General features: G+C 39.8%; 1 protein-coding gene across 2 annotated transcripts; it reads right to left on the bottom strand.

The window, feature by feature from the left end:
• Positions 1 to 564: 564 nt before the first annotated feature.
• LOC134336508 (uncharacterized) lies at positions 565 to 9,276 on the bottom strand. 2 transcript variants are annotated; one of them, XM_063030778.1, is made up of 7 exons: positions 8,740 to 9,271; positions 8,283 to 8,368; positions 7,872 to 8,198; positions 6,690 to 6,974; positions 5,130 to 5,276; positions 2,204 to 2,238; positions 565 to 2,102 (listed from the first exon to the last, which is right to left on the bottom strand). In XM_063030778.1, exons 2-7 carry the CDS (start codon positions 8,362 to 8,364, stop codon positions 2,097 to 2,099), a joined length of 882 nt encoding a protein of 293 aa, XP_062886848.1. In that variant the 5' UTR covers positions 8,365 to 8,368; positions 8,740 to 9,271; the 3' UTR covers positions 565 to 2,096. The 2 variants fall into 2 exon arrangements, with proteins under 2 accessions (XP_062886848.1, XP_062886849.1); XM_063030779.1 differs by lacking the exon at positions 5,130 to 5,276 and having other exon boundaries at positions 8,740 to 9,276.
• Between the last annotated feature and the right edge of the window lie 11,188 nt (positions 9,277 to 20,464).

Genomic DNA, 20,464 nt, shown 5'->3' with positions numbered 1-20,464 from the left:
ATGAGAGTGAGGTGTCAGAATCCAGTTAGTTAGTGATGATACTGGGCTAATTCTCTTCTTCGGTTGTCCATCGATTTTCGATGTTGACTGAGGCCTGAGCAAGGTTATATGGAAGACTGGCAGTTGCCCATGCTGCAAGTCTCCCCTTTCCACATCACTGAAGTTGTCGAAGGGAGGGGCACTAGGACCCATACAGCTTGGCACCGGTGTCATCACAGAGCAATGTGTGGTTAAGTGCCTTGCTCAATGACACAACACGCTGCTCAGCTGAGACTCAAACTGGCGACCTTCAGATCACTAGACTGATGCCTTAACCATTTAGCCACCGGGCTAATAATGCAAAAGTCAAGATTATTAATCTAGAGTCACTGAATACAAATCCCACAGTGGATGCTTGAGAACTGAATTCTATTGATTATACAACTACCACTTTACATCATGGGTCCACAGCTGAATGGGCTGAAAGCCTTTAGGCTGGGACTCACAGAAGATCATGTGGTTCAATCTGTTGGCAAAGGAATCACACCACGGAGAAAAAGAAGTGAAAGGTTATGTTTATTTCCCAAATTAGGTCAGCAACATTTCTAATCACTTCACAAAACAATTTTTTTAAATCCCACACCTTTTCACTCTTCTGTAATAAAACATAAAGCAAATGACACTCAGTTTTCATTTTGTTTGAATTACTCACTTGAACTGAATAGTATTTTTATGAGGATCCACTAGATCTATTATTATAACATATGTATCTGATATCCACCTGATATATTTTAAGGTTGCTGTCACCAAATGTTAGGGCGTGATTTTAAAACTTACATTTGTACAGCCAGCTCACGTTCATTGGCATGGCTGACATAAGCAATAGTGTAGGAGAGTAAGATATTAGAAATGGTTAGTGTATTTAAGTACTTTTAGGAGGAAAAGAACAATATAAGATTTACAAAATAATTAGTATAAAATATGTATAAAATATCAAATGAGCTTTATAACTGGGCTATGTACATAAAACAAATTAAAGTAGAAATACATGAAATAAACAGAAATTTTATAGAAGTTAATTTCCATATTCTAATCCTTAAAACAGAGAAAAGACAACTGATCAAATTATAATCTATAATATTGCACGTGTTCACTGCATTTGACTCAAAAGACAAAGCATAAAAAATTACAACAGATACATATGTTATAATAATAGACAGCCATGGGTTTGCACCTCTGCTGGTCTGTGTCCTCTCCAGGGTGCAAGCCTGGGCAGGAAGATTTGAAGAACCGGCTATTACCCACGCAGCGTGTTCCCCCTCTCCATGTTACTGATGTAGTCCAAGGGAAGGGCAAGTGCCAATACAGCTTGGCACCAGCGTTGTCGCAGAGGATGCCAGAGTGAAGTTGTAAACAACGTCATCAAACTGCCTTAGAGACCCTGGCTCCGAAATCCTTCCTCAGGGTTTACTCCCGAAGCCTTTCCCATGGGTGGGTATGGCCGCAAGGCAGCGGAGATTTAAAATCAGAGACTTCCTTCTCCGTACATACATTACAAGTGGCAAATACATGTAGTATTCCACTTACATAATGCTCCTTCTGCTTCTGTTTTCGACTGAAGCTGACTACATATCACATTTCACTTTTTTAGTTCCTGAGAAGTACAGCTCAGCGGAAAAATAGCTTAATGGATTCATTCAACAGGAAGCAAACTTTCAAAGTGCAACTAGGCTTAAGAGCTTATTCTCTTTTCATTGCCTTATGGTGATTTCGTACACAGACTTAGTACTTCAGGTATAAAACAGGGTCATTCCTTGACACTTAAGTCTGATCTCACTGATGAGATTTATCAATATGTGAAGCCATTAACTTCAGATAAAAGCAATGGTGAAGAGTTCAACAAAGTGCCAAAGTTAAAACTGGAATTGTTATTTTACCCAAGAGCTGAGATTTTTGAAAGCACAATTCCTGCTTTCAAGGTATTACAGAGGAATGTCTTAGTTCTTTGTGAAGGATGTTGAAGTTTCACAGTTGCACAACAGAACATCAGGCAGATCAGACATCACGTCACAAAATGATGGTTCCTCCATGTAAGTTTGAAGTTAGCGGGGCAGTCTTCAAACCTGAATAAGAAATTATTTAAGCTATTAAACAAGAACAAATAAACTTTGAAAATCGTGATGTGTGGGGCTAAAAATAAGTCAATGTTTGAAATCAAACCCACCATTTGATTTTCTGATTCTTCATTGGACTGTCGAACTAAAAACAAAATAAAGTAAATTATTATTATTTTGTCACATTAATTGGAAGTAAATTAATATTTCTTGATGTAAAAATAATGCAAATTATTTTCCTTATTGTTCTTAAACTCCTAATCATGTATACTAAGAGTAGTAACAATGACAGTAATAATGAGTTCTTACATTTTCGGTAATATTCAGGTATTTCCAACAATAATGGAATGCAAAATTGATCCAATTTTGAGACTGGGACCAGGCTACAAATAATATGTCACTCCTTTTCAGTAGGAAATTATGTTGACAATCGATCAGTTTAATTGTCTCAAGTTATAAATAATCCAGGTGAAATTAATTCAAATCCTAGCCTCACAATATGGGTAGTTGAGCGCAGTTTAATAAATTGCCTGCTGTCAGTAACTGGAAGCATAAAGATTTAACTCTATCTATTCCCCATCCTGATCTTTCACTTCTTCCCACCTGCCTATTATTATCCTGGCTTCACTCCTCCTCCGCTTTCTCCATGAAGTCCATTTTCCTCTATCAGATTCTTTCTTCTCCAGCCCTTGACTTTTCCAACCCACCTCGCTTCACCTATCACTTTCCAGCTAGCCTCTTTCACCTCCCCCACCTCCCATATTTTTTTCTGGCATCTTACCCCCTTCTTTCACAGTCCTAAAGAATGGTCTCAGCCCAAAATGTCAACTGTTTACTCTTTTCCACATATGCTGCCTGACTTGCTGAGTTCTTCCAGCATTCTGTGTGTTTGCTTAAGATTCATTCTCTTTAGAATATTGTAGAGAACAGACAACTTGCTTATTCATGTCCTTTAACAAAGAAAACACACTACTCTTAATTGGTCTGGCTTTTTTTTAAATCTGAGAAAATTCCTACATTGCTATCTCAACTATCCTACACTGGCAAGTCACTCAACTAACTGCTAAAAACACACACAAGCACTTACTCAATGCACTTCAAAGTTCAAAAGTTAAAAGTTTATTATTAAAGTACATACATATCACCATATGTACTACTACCATGAGATTCATTTTTCCTGTGGATATTCACAGTAGACACAAAGAAATACAATGAAATCAGTAAAAACTACACAGAAAGCTGGTCAAACAACCAATGTTCAAAAGAAGGCAAACTTTGCAAATGCAAAAAGAATGTAGTAAATAATATTAAGAAGATGAGTTGTAGAGTTGTCTAAAGTGAGTTGTGGAATCAGTTCAGTGTCGAGGTGTGTGAAGATATCCACACTGCTCAGGAGTTTGATGGTTCAAGGGTAATAACTGTTCCTGAGCCTGGTAGTGTGGGACAAATGGCTCCATAATTTCACACATAAATTATGTTTTTAAAAGCTTCTGTTCTTTTTTATGGAATGCTCTCTCCAGCACCATTTGCTTTACCTAATACTACACCAATACTTGGTGCACTGTAAATGGTGGTAGTTTGATAACAGAATCAGACCCTGCAGAAGCTAAATCAGAACTTTCCAGGGTGACTCACCTGGTGAGTCTTTAGGTGCAAGTGGGAGTTTGGTGAAAAGTGCTGCATATTCTGAGGCCAGGATTTGGATTAATTGATTATAAAACACTGGACAACAAATTTTTCAGAAGTGTTGCTTACTCAGAATTTTTTTTTGATTTATGATAGACTGCTTGAAGATGAACAGAAATATAACTTCAGACTACTTATACTACGTAGGAATTTGGAGAAACAACAAATTAACTTTTATTGAATATAATGTGTTTAATTGCATAATGGTGCTGATGCTTTCCAATAGTTCAACTAAGTTAAAAATATTTTGTTAATGATTTTCATTTGTACTCAGTGTCTGAAACTTCTTGCTTAAGTGTCCACAATAATTCGCCAGCATTGATAGATTCCAGTTGCTCTGGTATCTTTTCTCCATGACCGCAATGTCCTGGTGAAACCTTTCACCATGCTCATCACTAACAGCACCAAGATTTGCAGAGAGGAAGTCTAAATGGGAATGCAGGCAATGAATCTTTAGTGACATGTTGCATTTTGTGGTTTTATATGCTTGAAGCATGCTTTCAACCAGCTGCATGTAGTTTGGTGCTCTGTAGATGCCTAGAAAAATTTCAACAACTTCCTTGAATGCCTTCCATGTGATTTTCTCCGGTCCCACTAGAAATTCTTCAAACTGCCTGTCATTGATGACCTGCTTGATTTGTGGACCAACAAAAACGCTTTCCTTAATCTTGGCATCAGTTAGTCTGGGAAGCATCTGTCTCAAATATCAAAATCCTTCATAGAAATATTTGTGCCTGGTGATAGCAAATTCCATCCTTACAATCCTGAACTCAATAATTATTACTAAAACCTGTCATGCCATGCGGCAGCCGCACCGCCCAAGCACACCTGGACAAGATAGGAAACTTTCCAACTTACATTGTAGGCAACATTTTAAGTGACTTGAATTATGAATTGAAATACTAAACGTAAGTTTATTTTAAAAAATGGTACATTATATGGAAATTTCAAGGTGATTTTCATGATCAGTAGCCCAAAAGTCATAAGATACTAAAGGTATTCAGGAAGCAAACTCTTTGTTGTCCAATGTAACTTATTATGGTTTATATTGGTACTTTCTTTTACCTATCCCCGTAAACATCCTCTGTAGACAGGACTTCAAATATGTTTGTTTTTGGAAAGCAAATGCAAAAATACATACACAGCCCTGCTAACAATTTTGACCTGCCAGCTGTAGATCATAACAATTTGGCAATCATTAAAGTTTTAGATCTTTCACAGATTATGAAATTATATTTTATATTGATCATTGGTTATCTGTGCATAATTTTACACCAATGATTAATACTTTGAGTTACAAGGATTCAGAAGTTTTACTTGGAATTAAAATCATTTGCTGAAATAGTGTACCTGGATGGTGCCATCTTCTGAATTTCAGAAGACCCAGGATGAGTATTCCAACTGCAAGACCTCCAATAAGGAGACCTACTGCTGTGAGGGCTTTTCTCTTTTTTTCTTCAGTGTGTTTTTTATTATTTGGCTGATATACATTTGAAACTAAAAAAAAACAGTAGAAGCTGTAAATTTCATCATCAATCTTTATAAGAACACTGACATCATATGCTTATACACTCCACAATTTTTAAAAATCAGTCATGTTGATCTCTAAGCAAAACTGTATAATCCCATAACCACCCTGGAAAAAACACCCTAGAGAGCTAAATATAGCCTCTGGAGCATAACAAATGTAAGAAAAAGAATGATTGGAACAACCAAAATATAACAACTTCCCTATCATTCAATGAGATTGTGGCTTTTTTTCTCAGCTATATTTTCAAACACTTTCCACATATCTCTAAATATCCAAACTTCTATTTATCTCAATCACGGAAATATTTGGTGATTCAGTCTCTGCAGTCTCCATGGGTAGATTGACCAGCTTCTGATGAAAAACCTTCTTCTCATCTGGGTCACGAAAGGACAATCCTGAATTTTGAAACTGATGCTGTGTCCAGACACTTCAGCCAGGGAAGAACTGTGATAATTTTGTACCTTCCAATGAGATCAACACTGATTCTTTTAAATTTAAGGGAGGAGAGGTCAAAACCCCTACTCTGGGAATTAACCTAGTTACCCATTGCTCCAGTCTCTCCACTGCAAATCCATAGACAAATAGAATTCCAAATGTTGGCTCTCCAGGGCCCTAAATAATTGGAGCAAGATGGCCCTATTCTTGAAGTCAAATCATTGTGCAATTAAAACCTAATAAATAATCTGGCTTCCTATTTATTGCATCAAATGGATATGAAATTCCAGTGATTTGTGTCAAATGATGTGTACATTCCTCTGAACACCAACAGCTTTCAATTTATCACTATTTAATGGTGGAGCAGGTTTGACAGGCCAGATGGCATCATCATGTTTCTATTTTTTATGTTCATATATTCAATTGTTTCCCTCCCCCACTACTCCCATCTTCTCTCTGTACCTTCCCCCTTTGATTCCACATCTGACTAACCCAGTCTTACCTGAATTCACCTATCACCTGCTAGCTCTTGTTCCAGCCCTTCTCTTCACCCTCTAATGGTTTATATCTCTCCTCTTTCAGTCCAGATGGAGGGGCTAAACCCAAGGTATCAACTGGCCATTTTTCTTACAAATGCTACCTGAACCATTAACTTCTTCTAGTTTTTTCTAGCTAAGACTGATCACTGCAGCACCCCACTTGTCATGCCTCCCAGATTGAAAATCACCAGCCTATTTCTTATTTTTTTGTCCATATCCCAATGTTCAGACTTGGCCAGTATATTGCACCTTGTGACATATGCTGAAATTTGTTTTGTTACACCCACTCAAAGTTCTTCTGGAAATCCAAATATACCAAGTTGGCAGCACTGAGAACCAGAAATATTGTAGCAATTAGTTAAACAATCATTTTCCTAATCATGAAAAAGAAGATTATGAACATACTTGAGATACTGTTCTTGGCTTCATATTTACGCTCTGCCTCATTCCAAACAGCACAGGTGTAGATATGCTCCTGGTCAGTTTCTGACTTTATAATTGGAAGTGTGCTGGTAATAGAGATCAGTCCTTGAGCAGTTTCACTTTCTTTGTTTTTTGACCTAGATGTGAGGTTTTTCCCATTGACGGTCCAATGAATCTGAGCAGAAGGATATCCAGTTGTTTCACAACTGACCACCTTGGTCATTTCTGTCAAATTAACTAAGGCCAGTTTTGGCAAACTGTAGGGAGCTAAAAAGAGAGCATTGTATTATTTGATAATATTGGCCAATCTTTCATTATTCCAAAATCTGCCATCCCTGCCATGGTATTCCAGCATGGCCCCTGAAAATCAAAACTCTTAACACTTAATAATGGCTGAACGCCACCCAATTGCTGTCGCAGCTCAGGTAATCAGCAGGACCCACTGAATAGATGCAGCAACCAGTGAGACCCTGAGCTCTGCGTCAGAGGCTTTCACTTTCATGAACATTCATCGAGCTGTAAATATTTTTGCATTGAAAAACTGAACTTCTTATTTATGCTAAACAACTAATTAAGGAAAATATAACCGTCCCAGGAGACATTTTCCATTCCTTTGAATGGGTACTGCTATGCTTACACCAGCTTTAAGCTGCAAAGCCCTGGGTACAGATTCCTGGAGGATACTCTTGGTGCAACCGCTGCCTGTGGGGTATGTCACTACTCAGGAGAGATAGCAGTTCATTCTCAGCATTAATGCCAAGGGATTCTTGCCAGCATAGGTTGATGCAAAAACACCAAAAGTGGGTAATCTACTCAGTAGTACAGTCATCCAGCATGAGTGGATACTTTCACCCTACCAGTTACCTGGTGAGTTTACTAATATAAGTGGGGCTTGGTTGCAATGAAAGTGATATGATTGGGGACAGTCTGGAGATTTGAAACCTGTTATATAAATGCAAAAGTCTTCTTTGTTTTACAGATAAAATTCTCATACAGTATTTATTTACCTATTGTAACTTTCTATCTTTTTTCATAATTAAAGTCTATTTTTGAAATAATAAAAGCAAAACAAGGGTGTTTTGGGGAAGTAAAACTGCATTTGAAGTCAGTTAGAATTAACCAGGTTTTGAAATGAAAAAACAGGGAAAGCACACTGCTACTCACCTTTAACCACTAAAACGACGTTAACTTGCTTATATCCTATATTTGCTTGCAAAAAGTAAATATATTTCCCACTATCTGAGAGTTCTGTTTTTTGAAGTACCAGCGACACATTTTGTAGATCCGAACGCAGTAATTTAATTCGATTCTGAGCTTTACTGACATTATGACTACCATCAAACTTAAAAACAAGTCCAGAATTTCCATCATCTTTCTGCAATTCAATGTTTGTGATTGTATATGGCTCTGCTGTTGTCAGGTTGCATGGCAATATCGTGTCCTCGTTAAATATTCCCGTCACCGTCTCCTCGCACTTCAAAGTCATGAACTCTGCAAAAAAATACATCCCATCATCTTCCATTACTATCATCAGTGTTGAATGAGCTAGTGACCGACAAACGATTTACTACTTACCTTGTGCAGAGTAAAGGTTTGCAAACAGCACAAAATAAAAATATATTTGTAGGTTTAAATCCATTTCCAGAATTCCCTTCATCTGCCTGCCGATTGAAACACAATATAGAAAAAAGTTTAAAGATCAGAAATCGAATGTTTTTCAGGAATTTCATATAATGTAAATTCCAAGTAGGTCATTAAAAAGGTAAATTGATCCCTACATATTGTTGATCAATCAGAAAACCTGGTAACCTGCTGGTTTTCTAGTTTGCTCTACATTCAGCAGACTCTTCGCGACTGCGGACATCCGCTGCCTGGATCAAAGTGTTAATGCAAACACAGAAAATCAGAAGAGCTAAAGCAACAGGCAAGTGGAGGAATCTACAGAGGGCAACCGGATTTGCCATTTCGATCCACTTGAGAAAGCTGCAAGAGTCTGCGATGAGCTGTGGAGAAATCGCGGAGCCAAGCTTACCAACGCGCTGAACGCTGTCTCCCGAGAGCCCGCAAAACTCGCGTTCGATTCGGCGGACTGGGGACACTCTGTTTCCTGGACTTTCAATTTTCTTGCTTTCTGTTTCAATCTGAATGGCTCGGACGGTGGTGGCGATACCGAGTTTCAAGTCGAAAAATAACTACCGAAGATTTATGCCTGACATGCAACTTTGTTAAGTTGTACGGCTGTTAAACCTGCAGGTAACCCGCAGCCTATTCACCAACAGCCCGCTCGGAGAAGCGTCTTACGAAATGAAGGTCAATGCATTCTGCGAAAACCGAAACTAAAGCGGGAATTACCCGGGACTGTAATTTTAGAAAACCCTACCCTTTCTTGTAAGAAATATACTGTCCCCAGCCGGACTTTCTCCTTATTGCACTGCTCGTGCATTTATTCCAGGGACATTGTCTAAAGACCATCTTCCAATTTTTATTTTAGTTTTCTTCGTGAACGTCAATTAATATTGTGGACTGACATCGCAAATATTTACATTCATAACGAGCATAAAATAATCATTTCCACATTCTGAGCGTTGGTTTGGATTGCACTGGCAAGGAAACCTGTTTTGTTATTAAGTGAGCCACAAACAAACGAAGCTGTAGGCTTTGCAGGCTTTATGTTCGCTTCTAGCAAACATACAGGGAGGGGGCTGGTGGGAGAATCTCTCAAGAACCAAAAAAAATAGCTTTTAATTTTGTTTTAAGTTACTACAACGAGAGCAGTTGATCAATATCAACAATCAACATACAAGATTAACTCACCGTTGCCACTTTATAAGGAACCTCCTGTGCATAATATAGTGACTACTATGTTAGTGGCCTTTTGCTGCTCTAGCCCATCAGCTTCAAGGTTTGATGTGTTGTGTGATCAGTAGATGTGCAAACCACTGCTGTAACACATTATTGGAGTTACTGTTGCCTTCCTGTCAGCTTGAAACAGTTTGGCCATTCTCCTCCGACCTCTCATTAACAAAGCATTTTCACCCACAAAACTGCTGCTCCCAGGGGACTAGTGGTTTCTGAGATACTCAAAGTCACTCCATCCAGCACCAGCCATCATTCCATGCTCAAAGGCACTTAGATCATTTTAACGTTCGGTCTGAACAGGAACTTTGCATTGCATTGCAGTCACACGACTGGCTGATAAAATATTTACATTAATGAGCGGGTGTACCAAATAAAGGGGTCATTAAGTGTATGTCACTATATTGGGTGTGAACAGATAGTTCAGTATAGTTCTATGTGTACACATCCCAATTGATGTCTAGCTTTGAAAATTCAAACACCTTCATCAAGACAAAGTCAACTGCACCATGTATGTACCCCTGCATTCTCACTTGCTACTCCTCAACAATGTATGGGATGGACGATGGGGACAGGTCAAGAGAAGTGCAGACATGAAATGCATTTCTTCTTCATTCATTCTTCGGGGCACTCTTCTGTTTTTGTGGATGTTTGCGTAAAAAAGAATTTCAGGATGTATATTGTATACATATCTCTGACATTAAATGTACCTATTGAGACCTATTGAATGAATGTTTCTGTGCCCAGACTTCCATAGAAGCCTATCCCTCCCTAAATCCACCAGTATAATATTGGATACTCCCATGGTTAACATAGAAAAACACAGAAAACCTACAGCACAATACAGGCCCTTCGGCCCACAAGGCTGTACCGAACATGCACTTACTTTAGAAATTACCTAGGGTTACCCATAGCCCTCTATTTTGCTAAGCTCCATGTACCTATCCAGGAGTCTCTTTCTTTCTTTCTTTCTTTTTAAATCTTTTTATTGAATAAGTATACAAAAAGGTAAACCATATAAACATTAATACAATGTTAAAATATAATAGAATTCCAGAAGGTATCAATACCAAAAAAAAACTACAAACAATGTAATTTAAACATAAAAAACCAAGATAACATAATAGTATACTAAATTTTATATATATATCAATGGAAAAAAAAGAAAAAAAAACCCCCCCAAAAAAACCCACCGTGCAACTAACTAAAAGCAAAGCAAAGCAATGGGCTAACTTGAAACCAAACAGAGTTAAACTTAAAATCACGTCCTCAATCCTGACCTCCTTTAAAAACAGTGAAAAAAAACAAGAAGGGTATGTATTACATTAAATGAAAGTATCGAATAAAAGGTCCCCAAATCTGTTCAAATTTAAATGAAGAATCATAAAGGTTGCTTCTAATTTTCTCCAGATTCAAACATAAAATCGTCTGAGAGAACCAAAAAAAGGTAGTAGGAGCATTAAGCTCTTTCCAATGTTGTAAAATACACCTTTTCGCCATTAAAGTAAGAAATGCGATCATTCTACGGGCTGAAGGGGAAAGATTACTAGAAATTTTAGGAAGTCCAAAGATAGCAGTAATAGGGTGAGGAGAGATATCTATATTTAATACCTTAGAAATAATATTAAAAATATCTCTCCAAAAAGTTTCCAAAGTAGGACAAGACCAAAACATATGAGTTAAAGAGGCTATCTGCCCCGAACATCTATCACAAAAAGGATTAATATGCGAGTAAAAACGCGCTAACTTATCTTTGGACATATGTGCTCTATGAACCACTTTAAATTGAATTAGGGAATGTTTAGCACAAATAGAGGAAGTATTAACTAATTGTAAAATCTGCCCCCAATCATCCACAGAAATGGTGAGCCCCAATTCCTGTTCCCAATCTACCCTAATCTTATCAAATGGAGCTTTCCTAAGTTTCATAATAATATTATAAATCATAGCCGATGCACCTTTCTGACATGGATTGAGGTTAATTATCGAATCTAAAATATATGTAGGAGGAAGCATTGGAAAGGAAGAAAGTATAGTACTTAGGAAATTTCTAACTTGTAAGTATCTAAAAAAATGTATTCTTGATAAATTATATTTATTAGATAATTGTTCAAAAGACGTAAGGGAACCATCTAAAAATAAATCCAAAAACCGTAAAATACCCTTAGTCTTCCAGGTTTGAAAAGCGCGATCCGTAAAGGAGGGAGGAAAAAATATGTTACCTAAAATAGGAATCGCTAACCCGAATTGATTAAGATCAAAAAATTTTCTGAATTGAAACCAAATGTGCAAAGCATATTTAACTATCGGGTTAGAGACCTGCTTAAGGCGTTTCGAATCAAAAGGGAGAGGGAGCCTAAAATAGAGCCAAGTGTATAACCCTGAACAGATTGTAGTTCCAATGCTACCCATTTAGGAATAGATAGTATATCCTGATCAAGTAACCAAAATTTCATATGTCGAATATTAATAGCCCAATAATAGAATCTAAAGTTAGGTAATGCTAAACCTCCATCTCTCTTAGCTTTCTGTAAATGTATGTTACCCAGTCTCGGATTCTTATTCTGCCAAATAAATGAAGAAATTTTAGAGTCAACTTTATCAAAGAAAGATTTTGGAACAAAAATTGGTAATGCCTGAAACACATATAAAAATTTTGGCAAAAAAAACATCTTAACTGCATTAATACGACCAATCAAAGTTAAATATAAGGGAAACCATTTAGATGAAAGTTGAGTAATATGGTCTATTAATGGTAAAAAGTTAATCTTAAATAAATCTTTATATTTACAAGTAATTTTAATCCCAAGATAAGAAAAATAATTATCAATCAATTTAAATGGAAATTTATAATATAAGGGAAGATGTTTATTAATCGGAAAGAGTTCACTCTTACTAAGATTTAATTTATAACCTGAAAAAAAACCAAATTGTGCTAATAACTCTAAAACAGCAGGAATGGATTTCTCAGGATTAGAAATATATAACAGTAAATCATCAGCATAGAGTGATAATTTATGGGACTTTAATCCCCGAGTTATCCCAGTAATATTTGAAGATTCTCGAATAGCAATTGCAAGAGGTTCTAATGCAATATCAAATAATAGGGGACTAAGAGGACAGCCTTGTCGAGTACCTCAAAAGAGAGGAAAAAAAGGTGAGTTTAAAGAGTTAGTACGGACCGAGGCTACAGGGGAATGATATAACAGTTTAATCCAGGATATAAATTTCAAGCTAAAATTAAACATTTCAAGCACCTTAAATAAATAGGGCCATTCTACTCTATCAAAAGCTTTCTCGGTGTCTAAAGAAATAACACACTCAGGAACATTTTGTGAGGGAGTATAAACAATATTTAACAATGTACGAATATTATAAAAAGAGTAACGACCTTTAATAAAACCCGTTTGGTCTTCCGAAATAATAGAAGGAAGTACTTTTTCTAGTCTATTTGCTAATAACTTAGAAAAAACTTTAGAATCAACATTTAATAAAGATATTGGTCTATAAGATGCACATTGAGCAGGGTCTTTATCCTTCTTTAGTATTAAAGAAATTGACGCTCTATTAAAAGATTCAGGAAGTTTACCAAGTTTCAGAGAAGCCTCAAAGACCCTACAGAGCCAAGGGATCAATAAAGAAGCAAAACATTTATAAAATTCAACGGTAAACCCATCCGGGCCAGGAGCTTTCCCCGGATTCATAGAAAAAATAACATTCTTAATCTCATCCATAGTAATGGAAGTATCTAATATAGAAGACATATCCTGTGAAATCTTAGGGAAGTCTAACTTATCTAAAAAATCATTCATATATTTAGAATCTCGAGGAGACTCTGATTGATATAAAGAAGAATAAAAATCACAAAAGGTTTGATTAATCCCCACATGATCCAGTATCAATCGATCATTTTGGTCATAAATCTGATTGATTTGAGATTTAACATAATTAGATTTCAATTGATTAGCCAGCAGCTTGCCAATTTTGTCACTGTGAACATAAAATTCACTTCTTGTTTTCTTTAATTGGTTTACAATCGAGGACGATATTAATAAACTGTGTTCCATTTGAAGTTCAGTTCTTTGTTTGTATAACTCCTCAGAAGGAGCCATAACATATTTCTTATCAATTTCTTTAATCTTGTCCACAATTGCCATCTCCTCCTGCTTCTGTTTCTTCCTCAAAGCAGCAGAATACGAAATAATCTGACCACGAATATAGGCTTTACAGGAGTCTCTTAAAAGAACCTATCATATCCACCTCCACCACCATTACTGGCTGCCCATTCCACGCACTTACCACTCTCTGTGTAAAAAACTTAGCCCTGACATCACCTCTGTACCTACTTCCAAGCACCTTAAAACTGTGCCCTCTCATGCTAGCCATTTCAGCCCTGGGGAAAAAGCCTCTGACTATCCGCATGATCAATGCCTCTCATCATCTTATACACCTCTATGAGGTCACTTCTTGTCCTCTCTCACTCCAAGCAAAACAGTGGCTTGCCCTTATCAATGATAAATGTCAACAAATAAAGTAAGAGAAGGCTACATAAGAAGTCAAATACACGGTAAAGGAGAAATACAGTTGATTGAGAGAGCTAGAAAAGGTAGTATTGGGATACAAAATGAATTTGAAAGAGATTATAAGGTTATAAAACAAGGGGATTTAGCAGAGATGTTAAAACTGCAGGTTCAGTGTAAAGGGGAAGTGACATGTATTGGAGACTAGTGAGAAATAATTTGCTTAATAGCCAACAGAAGGTAGAGGAACAGGTATGTAGGCAGATTATGGAAATACCTAAAAACAACAGGGTTGTTGTAGAGGGTGATTTTAACTTCCTCAGTATTGACTTGAACTTCCTCAGTGGAAAAATGTTTAAACAGAGGAGAAATAATAAGTTGCATCTGAGACGATTTCTTGAAACATTATGTGGATAGTTTAATTACAGGAGGTGCCATATATTGGGAAGCTAGCCTGACCAGGTGACTGACATTTAAGTGGGAAAGCTTAATGTGTTTGTTTGTTTGTTTGTCCGTTTATTTATTGATTGAAGTACAGTGTGAAGAAGATTGGCTCCCTGCCAGGAGGCAAAAGGTCGGGGGGGGGAGGAAAAGAGGCCTTTTCTGTTTGGCTGCCATTGATTAGTGGTGTTCTGCAATATTTGGTTTTGGGACTGCTTTTTGTCACAATATATGTCAATGTTGTAGATGATGGAATTGAATGCTTTGTGGCCAAGTGATGAGACAAAGGTAGGTGGAGGGGAAGGATATGTTGAGGAGGTAATGAGTTTGCAGAAGAATTTGTGCAGGTTAGGAGAATGGGTGAAGAAGTGGCAAATGGAGTACAGTGTAGGGAATGGTGTTTTCATGCATTTTAGTAGAAGGAATAAAGCTGTAGACTATTTTCTAAACAGAAAAAATTCAGAACGCTCAGGTGCAAAGGGACTTGGGAGTCCTTGAGCAGGATTCCCTAAAGGTTAACTTGTTGTTCAAGTTGGTGGTAAGGAAGGCAAATTAAATTTTGAAAGGATGAGAATAAAAGCAAAACTATAATGCTGAAACTTTTGAAGGCATTGGTCAGACTGCATTTGGGAGCATTGTGAACAGTTTTGTGTCTCTTTTCTAAGAAAGGATACGCTGGTATTGGAGAGGGTTCAGGGGAGGTTCGTGAGAATGTTCCTGGGGATGAAAGGGTTGATGTCTGAATAGTGTTGATGGCTTTGGCCACTAGGGAGAATCTTTCTACTCCCCCTTCCATCAAGCACTTACTACCAGGCTCAAGGACAAATTCTGTTCTGCTGTTATAAGACAATTGAGTGTTTCCCTAGTATGATAAGATGAACTCTTGACCTCACAGTCGGCCTCATTATGACTTTGCATCTTGTAGTCTACCAGCACTGCACTTTCTCTGTAACAATTTATTATGCACGCTGTTACTGATTTACATTGTAAGACTGTGTAAGTGAAAAGGGGGTTAGAGTATGGGATAGGAAGGGTTAAATGGTGTATGTGACCTGGAAAATATAGCAGGGGTGGGAACTAGACAACAGAGCCGGGCAGGGTTAGGATGTTGCAACTGCATGCTCATTTCTTAGAACAGAGGTGCTTACTGACCCGTACCTCTGCACGTGAAGCTATTGTGACCATGATGAAATTGCTGACCACAAGCGTGGACGGGGGAAACAGGTGCTAACTGAAACCATTATTTTCTGGATATAAATGTAACCCTGTACTCGTGCTAGGCAGAGTTGATTGCCGGACGCTGTAGATGCATATGGTGGTTACCTCTCCTCGGATCAAATTAAATAAAGAACTGACCGAGCGAAAACGTGGCCTCTGAGTGTTTTTTCTGACTGAATAACGGATCGGTATGGACAGTTTGGCGAGCCAGCCAGGAGTCCCAACGGGAGCCTCCAGCGACCCTGGTGTTAGTGAACTAGCGATCCACTGGACGCCGCTGAGGCGGACGGGCCCACGGGGTGACTTTCCCCCGGTCCTCTCACGGTCTCCTTGGATTGCTTGTTCTCCTCAGGGTTCCTGTTGAGCTGCTCAGCGGACTCCACGGACCACAGAAAAATTGGATAGGTATATGGGCAGGAAAGGAATGGAGGGTTATGGGCTGAGTGCAGGTTGGTGGGACAAGGTGAGAGTAGCGTTCGGCACGGACTAGAAGGGCAGAGATGGCCTGTTTCCATGCCGTAATTGTTATATGGTTATATAAGTCACTTATAATAGCATCATAACATTTTAAGTAACGTTTGGATATTAAACACACAGCGCATATGTTCCTCGTATGAACATATAAAATCATTGCAACGCACCAATATCGCTGAATCAGTGGGAGCCCTGGGCTGAATACTTGTTTCCCTGCAACAAGACGGTCCTATCGAGGGGTGATGGGAGACAGTGATACTCGAAGGGGGTTCCTTATGTCCAGTCTATTCCACAATTTAGTTTTCATTGCATTCACCGCAGAGATATGTTGGAAATGGAAGCAACATTTTCAGTGCTTCCGTAGCTATCTCAGGATAGTCAGCCTTGACTTTGATCTGGAATGCCGACAGAGATATTAAGTCAAACATATTTTTCAGCACGCCGTCATTTGCAAACTCGAGGAGTTGATCTCCTTCCCGCTCTGACACGGATGACGCGCTGGTAGTGAGCTCGTGTGTGTTCAAGCTCCACAGTGGGCATGATAGGGAATGACTGTCTACAGCATGGTCACGGCAGCTGCTAATATCACCCTTCAGCAGCCAGTAACAGTTTATACCTCCCACGTGATTACGGCGCTGCTCACTACACACAGTACCCAATATCTTACCCAGGCCCGCCTTAATCGATACCAGATTGCCCTCCTTCAGAACCCGCTCCATACTTTTGAATATTGCTCTGCTATCAATCCAGCGTCCTTTTTACAGGAGCCACTGACACCCCTAACCAACCCCCCTCACTCTTGCATAGAACATAACTACTTTCTTACCTCCCCCCGACCTGACCTTTCTGACCATGCACTACCCAACCCTGACCTTACTCTTTTCGTGGACGGATCCTCTTTGATCTCCCCTGCAGGCGACCGGGTGGCTGGCTACGCTGCAACATCCCCCTCCCAGACCTTAGAAGCAGCGGCCCTTAAACCTCCCGTTTCGGCCCAGAAGGCGGAATTGTTTGCCCTTACTAGGGCTTGCATTTTAGCCTCAGGAGTCAGCGCAAATATATATATGGACTCCCGCTATGCCTTTGGCGACGCCCATGACTTTGGGTCCCTCTGGGCACAGCGCAGATTCCAGACCTCGATGGGCAAACCTATTGCCAATTCTGATTATATTTCCAACTTACCTAAAGCCATACTGTTGCCCTCCAAATTGGCAATTATCAAATGCGCTGCCCATTTAACAGACGCCTCCTCGGTGACCCAGGGTAACTCCCGCGCCGACACAGCAGCAAAAGAGGCGTCTCTATTTGGTCCCTGGGAAGTGAGCACAGAACAGCGTGCATTGCTATCACGCAGGCCCCCTAATGGTCCTGACATATCCACCATTTTGCCCCCGAGGCTGAAATTGACCTGTGGTGTGGCCACAATTGCGTTCAAGACTCTGTAATGTGTCTCTGGCAGACACCGGCGAGACAAATATGTGCCCCAGATGCATGGTTACCCCTTCTTGTCGATAAAATGCACACCGATACACATCCGGGCAAGGAGGGAATGTGTGCGATATTGCTAAGAACCTGGTGGAGCCCTAACATTCAGGAGGCAGCAAAGGACAGAGCCAGGTGATGCCTAACCTGCCAGAAGGTAAACCCTGGCAAATCTATCAAATGTGAAAGAGGCCGGACTCCACTTCCGGGAGGGCCTTTTGAAGTGTTACAAATGGACTTTATTGAGCTGCCTCGAGTACACTGTTACAAATATTGCTTGGTGATAGTAGAGGTGTTTAGCAGGTGGATAGAGGCTTTTCCGACCACCGATAACAAAGTAAGTATGGTGGTTAAGATACTAGTAAAGGACATCATACCACGATTTGGAATTCCCTGTCACTTGTCTTCAGACAATGGGCCACACTTCATTGGAAAGATCAATAAGGAACTCTATGAATTACTAAAGATAGACCAGCAGTTCCATTGCTCCCACCACCCTGTAGCGGCAGGACTGGTGGAAAGGGCTAATGGGATACTAAAGGACAAATTGACTAAACTAACCCTAGAGACCGGACAGAACTGGTTGAAAGTGCTTCCGCTGGCATTATTTCATATGTGGATCACTCCCCAGATTGGGACAGGACTAACCGCAGCAGAGATAGTTTACGGACAACCTGGCCGGACTCACTGGGACAGTGACAGACCTCCCTTTCCTGTAGTGGATTTACAAGTAATGGGACAAGAATTACAGGTCTATTGTAGGCAATTAACTCTCTCTTTGAAGTTCCTCCATACTCAGGTTGTGGAAGCCTGTAAGGAGGGAGCAAACGACGGCGACTGGCCTAACCCCGAACCTGGCGACTGGGTGCTGATCCGAGACTGGGAAAGACCAAAGTTGGGACCTTGGTGGAAGGGACCGCACCAGGTCCTCCTGCAGACCCCTTCAGTGGTCAAGGTGGAAGGACAAGAGCGCTGGATCCATCTGAGCGACTGCAAACGCTGGGACCCAGAATTACCAGTAACTATGAAGGACTAAAAGAGTACTGATAATTGTACTAAGATTGTCCCCTGTGTATGATTGAACTTTATCTTTTTGGAGTGCCACAGCCCTAAAACCGTGCCCGGGGGGATGGAAGGTAGGATAACTTTGATTGTTTGTATCCTTTTAGGGATAGTAGGAACTACGGGTAGGATCAGGGGACGATTACATACCTGCGATACAGAGCGGGAAAATAGGGTATATCATCTCTGCAGTCAGGATGTTCTGATGTGTGAGGGTGACGGGGATGATGAATTAGGGGAATGGAACATTACCAAGATGAACTACTGTACCCAAAGGCTTAAGCAACCGAACCGCTGGCTGGTCCTGGACGGAAGGAACTCTTGGGTCCTCCCTTGTCGGTACCGAAACTGCAGGTTTGATTTTGAATGCAGAAGGAACCGAAAGGAGAACCAACTAGAAAACAAGTCCTATAAAGGAAGGTGTTCCCAAGGAGCCCTAAAAGGGACCTCAACACCTTTAATGGGCTCAAAGAGTGGCACCTTGGAAAAAAAAAGAAATTGTGATTTCACCGAAGGCTCCACGCTTGGAAGGCATCCCCCAAGGTATATCAGTGAAAATTATTTTCAAAAGGTACATAGACGATTATTTGGAACCACTATGGTCTGTTATCCTCCCCCACCATGAGTGTCTCCTCCCTATTCACTATCTTCCCGCACTGGGACCGCACCTACCAACCTTTCCGGTGCGCCCCCCATGACAGTGCCCTGCCTAAGGAAAGGAGAGTGAAACTTACCTATGATCCCACCAAGGCCCCTGTGGCGGGCTGTCTATTTCCTCCGGCTAACATTACATGGACAAGTAGCGATCACCGTTACAGTACGGAGTGGTTTAAGGGAGACCTCTGGTGGGAGGGCAACCCCAAACCCCTGCGGGGAGGCCCAGGCTATGAGAACTGCTACAACGGGATAGGATGGGGATGCTCCGACATTTTTGCCTGCACATCCCTCGCCTGCCTATATGACGTCTGTGAAAGGAGGCACTGTCATCCCTCGAACAAAGGGCAGAGCATCACCTGTACTTGTAGTAAGTCAAGTCAAATTGTGTGCCCCTTTCCCGGGGAGGACACCTTCTATGCGGAGAAGGAAATCGTACACACCTCCGAGTCTACAACCACCTGTTCCCCTGCCCAGACTACATCGAGGGGACCAAATGGGCCTCCTGTCCTCCCGGTAAAAGCCCAAGTGCCTGGAAGGACCATGGGTATCTGATGACAGCCAAGGGATGTACTGAAACCCTGTACTGATCTGTATGAATTTTGTGCAAGGCAAATTTTTCACTGTACACGTGATAATAGTAAATTGATTCCAATTCTAATTATCCTCTATCATATGCCAACCAGACCTTCAAACAAAATTCCGGGTGCTGTCCTACCCATCATTCTACATCATTAATCTTAGTATTATGGTAGATGACTACTGCCCAGATTGTCTATGCACCTAATTGCCCACTTTCTTTCTTTCTTTATCAATCTTTTTATTAATTTAAAAAAAGTATTTGTAAATGCAGACAAGAGGAGGATTATCTCAGATATCTATATCGATAACAATACATATAAAAGGTAAAATGAACATTATCAAGATCATACATAGTATTGATCTAATAGTATATACTGTAATAAAAAAATAAGATAATCAATTCTCTTATCATTTCTTAAAAGGAAAAAAGATAAAGAAACTTTTATAATTTATATACAGGTCTATAAA

This window comes from Mobula hypostoma, chromosome 22 (assembly GCF_963921235.1).
Source record: "Mobula hypostoma chromosome 22, sMobHyp1.1, whole genome shotgun sequence".
Taxonomy (NCBI): Eukaryota; Metazoa; Chordata; class Chondrichthyes; order Myliobatiformes; family Myliobatidae; genus Mobula; species Mobula hypostoma.
Note: the sequence above shows the minus strand (reverse complement) of the source record. Positions and strands in the feature narration are given on the sequence as shown.

Bases quoted from the DNA above. Each gene is read 5' to 3' on its own strand.
- LOC134336508 (XM_063030778.1), bottom strand. From the start codon at position 8,364: ATGAAGGGAATTCTGGAAATGGATTTAAACCTACAAATATATTTTTAT. The intron at 6,975-7,871 runs GTGAGTAGCAGT...CTCTCTTTTTAG, and splicing joins CGTCGTTTTAGTGGTTAAAG to CTCCCTACAGTTTGCCAAAA. The intron at 5,277-6,689 runs GTATGTTCATAA...GTTTTTTTTTAG, and splicing joins AGCCAAGAACAGTATCTCAA to TTTCAAATGTATATCAGCCA.